Source organism: Frankliniella occidentalis, unplaced genomic scaffold, assembly GCF_000697945.3.
Source record: "Frankliniella occidentalis isolate FOCC.00 unplaced genomic scaffold, Focc_3.1 Scaffold9, whole genome shotgun sequence".
NCBI lineage: Eukaryota > Metazoa > Arthropoda > Insecta > Thysanoptera > Thripidae > Frankliniella > Frankliniella occidentalis.
The window spans coordinates 2,751,068-2,753,458 of record NW_026267139.1 but is presented as its reverse complement, the minus strand read 5'-3'; the positions used below and the strand labels follow the sequence as shown (position 1 = coordinate 2,753,458).

Sequence of the window (2,391 nt, the reverse complement as noted above, 5' to 3'; positions counted from 1 at the left end):
GGTATAGGGGGAGAAACTATGGAAACTCGCGAGAACGCGACGCCTGCTGCTTGTCTATGGCCATCGTTTGACGGCGCTGAAACGACGGACCGCCATATCGCTAGTAGACGTACTGTATGAGAACAGACCATAGTAAGGATCACAGACGTTATGTACTGTAAAATTGTAATTTGGAATTGTGAAATCACTGGAAATTCATTGTATCGAATTTAAATTCTATAACGATCAAGGATGGGTTGGGTTGTCGTAAATATTTCACATGTTTTTGTAAATCGTAAAATACCAAAGGAATGTTGTAAATTTGCAAGAGGAAAATTTTCACAGTGCGGGGGGCGTTGTATTCCAGTAATGACAGATATCTATACATTGCGTCATCCGATTTTATTGTTTCTACACAATTTGTCGAGTTTTTAGGGGTGCAGCATAACAGTCACATGACGGTCCAAATATTTTGATCGACCCCCCCCCCTCTTCCCAACCCTCTTTTTTTTAAGGAAGAAAAAAACAGTCCTTTTACATTGAGAGTAATGTGCAGCGCGAATTCAGTTACACTCAAACAGCAATCGCATATTTCCAGCAGGCACGCCTCGCTCCGTAAAGTATCAGGTAAAATCAAGCGAGAGGTAAACCAACGCTGTGTCGCCGGTGCGCAAGCCCTATACGAAACTGGCGCGTGCGCGCAGTTTGCTCTAGCTCGCGGTTTCGGTCAACAAAGCATTAAGGTAAAGCTGAAATGCAGTAGGAGAACGATGGAAACAAGAAAACGGGAGTTTTGCTCAAATGCTTTATTCCCCTGGGCGCGTGTGGAGCAAAACTCTCGAGTGTCGCCCGAAGCAGAGCACAACCCGTGCGGTGTGTGCCGTGCTATTTTTTTTTTTTTTTTTTTTTTTTTTGAACCCAGCGAAGGACGCCTGTGTTCCTGGCTAATCTGGTTATTGCTATCCGAATGGCCGTGGGGCGCTGGCGCGGCGGGGCTGGGCTGGGGGCTGGGGCACCTGTGCTGCTGCCGAGCGGACCCCTGCGCGACCGACCGCCTCCATGACCGGGCCAGCCCGTTGGTATTTCAGCGTTAAATAAATAATGGCACGCGCTTTAAATAAGCCAGAGGAACGAGCACTATAAAGCGTGCATCTATTTTTCAAATTTTAAAATTCACGTCGTGCGTTATCATGATGACAACTAACTGGGATTTATTTAAAAGTATGATTTAAAAAAAAATACAAAGCGTTTTTCTTTAGATAACAATTTTTTCAGGGTTTGGCTTGACTTGGCTGTGGAGTGAGCAGAAGGAGACCCTCCAAAGTGTTGCTTGACAAAGCGACACGACACTCACCTACGACCTTGAGGTGGATGTAGATGCTGACCGGGGGGTGGGTCGAGACCTGGCACTCGTAGCGGCCAGTGTCCCGGTCCGTCACAAACTTGAGCTGCATTGTCCAGTCCTGGAAGCAGAGAGAGAGAAGACACAATGGTGAGCTGCTGGAGAAAGGGCGACGGCCCGGACAAGAGGCAGCGGGGGGAGACACACATACACTGACACACACCTATACACACGCACGTACGCACACACACGCACGCACACACGCACGCACGCACACACATGCAGCATTTCTTCCGGCACTTGTTGTTGACGGAAAGCGGGAAGATGGCGCAGTTTGCGATGCGCCCGCCATATGGCGCGATGCGGTTGCGAATGCCGCAACTTGTTTGTTGGCCTGAATAATAGCGGCGGCGGCGAACACCGACCGCCCCCGCACCCCCCCCTCCCGGGCATGCAGCGCGAGCAAAAGGAGAGGTTTCTGATATGTCTTTTTACGAACAGTAACTCTCTGAACGATAACATAGAAAAGTCGCTGTCACAAGAGGGGGAAAGAAAGGAAGGAAGGGAGAAAGAGTGAGACATAGGGATAGAGACCGAGAGGGGGGAGGGGAGGATTCAATAGGGAGCGCGGGGTGGTCCGTCAGCACACCATTTATTTATGAAAAATTCAGGAGCACTTTTGCGCACAGCTGGTCCGTCTGCGCAGGAGCGCGCGCCCGCGCTCGCGCGACGCACCACCACTTAGAACACCTTTACGGCCTCCTCTCTCTCCCTCTCTCTCCTGCTGCGCTCTCTTTGTCCCCCCCCCCCTATCTACTACTTCTCGCGGTTGCACTTAATTACCCCCCCCTCAACTCCCCCTCCTTTACCGCCAGCGCGCAAAGCGGCACGGCGCGGGGCGGGAATTGAAACATATGGCGGACTTCCGGGGCAGATCCAGACGGAAGTAGAACCGGAAGTGGAAGGTGGACGTCCTTTATTGGTCCGTGTCCAAATCGCCGGCGGCGGCGGCGACGGTCTGGCTGGCGGCCGCGGCGACCGGGTTATAAGACCGGGTAAGGTGGGGGGGG

At 51.7% G+C, this 2,391-nt stretch overlaps 1 protein-coding gene across 1 annotated transcript in view; it reads right to left on the bottom strand.

Annotated features, from left to right (window-relative positions):
* Positions 1-2,391, bottom strand: part of LOC113213625 (uncharacterized) — a 243,335-nt gene that overhangs the window by 28,252 nt on the left and 212,692 nt on the right. Inside the window, exon 4 of the mRNA XM_052277031.1 lies at positions 1,334-1,442. Coding sequence (XP_052132991.1) covers positions 1,334-1,442 — 109 coding nt within the window. The remainder of the gene's footprint in view (positions 1-1,333; positions 1,443-2,391) is intronic.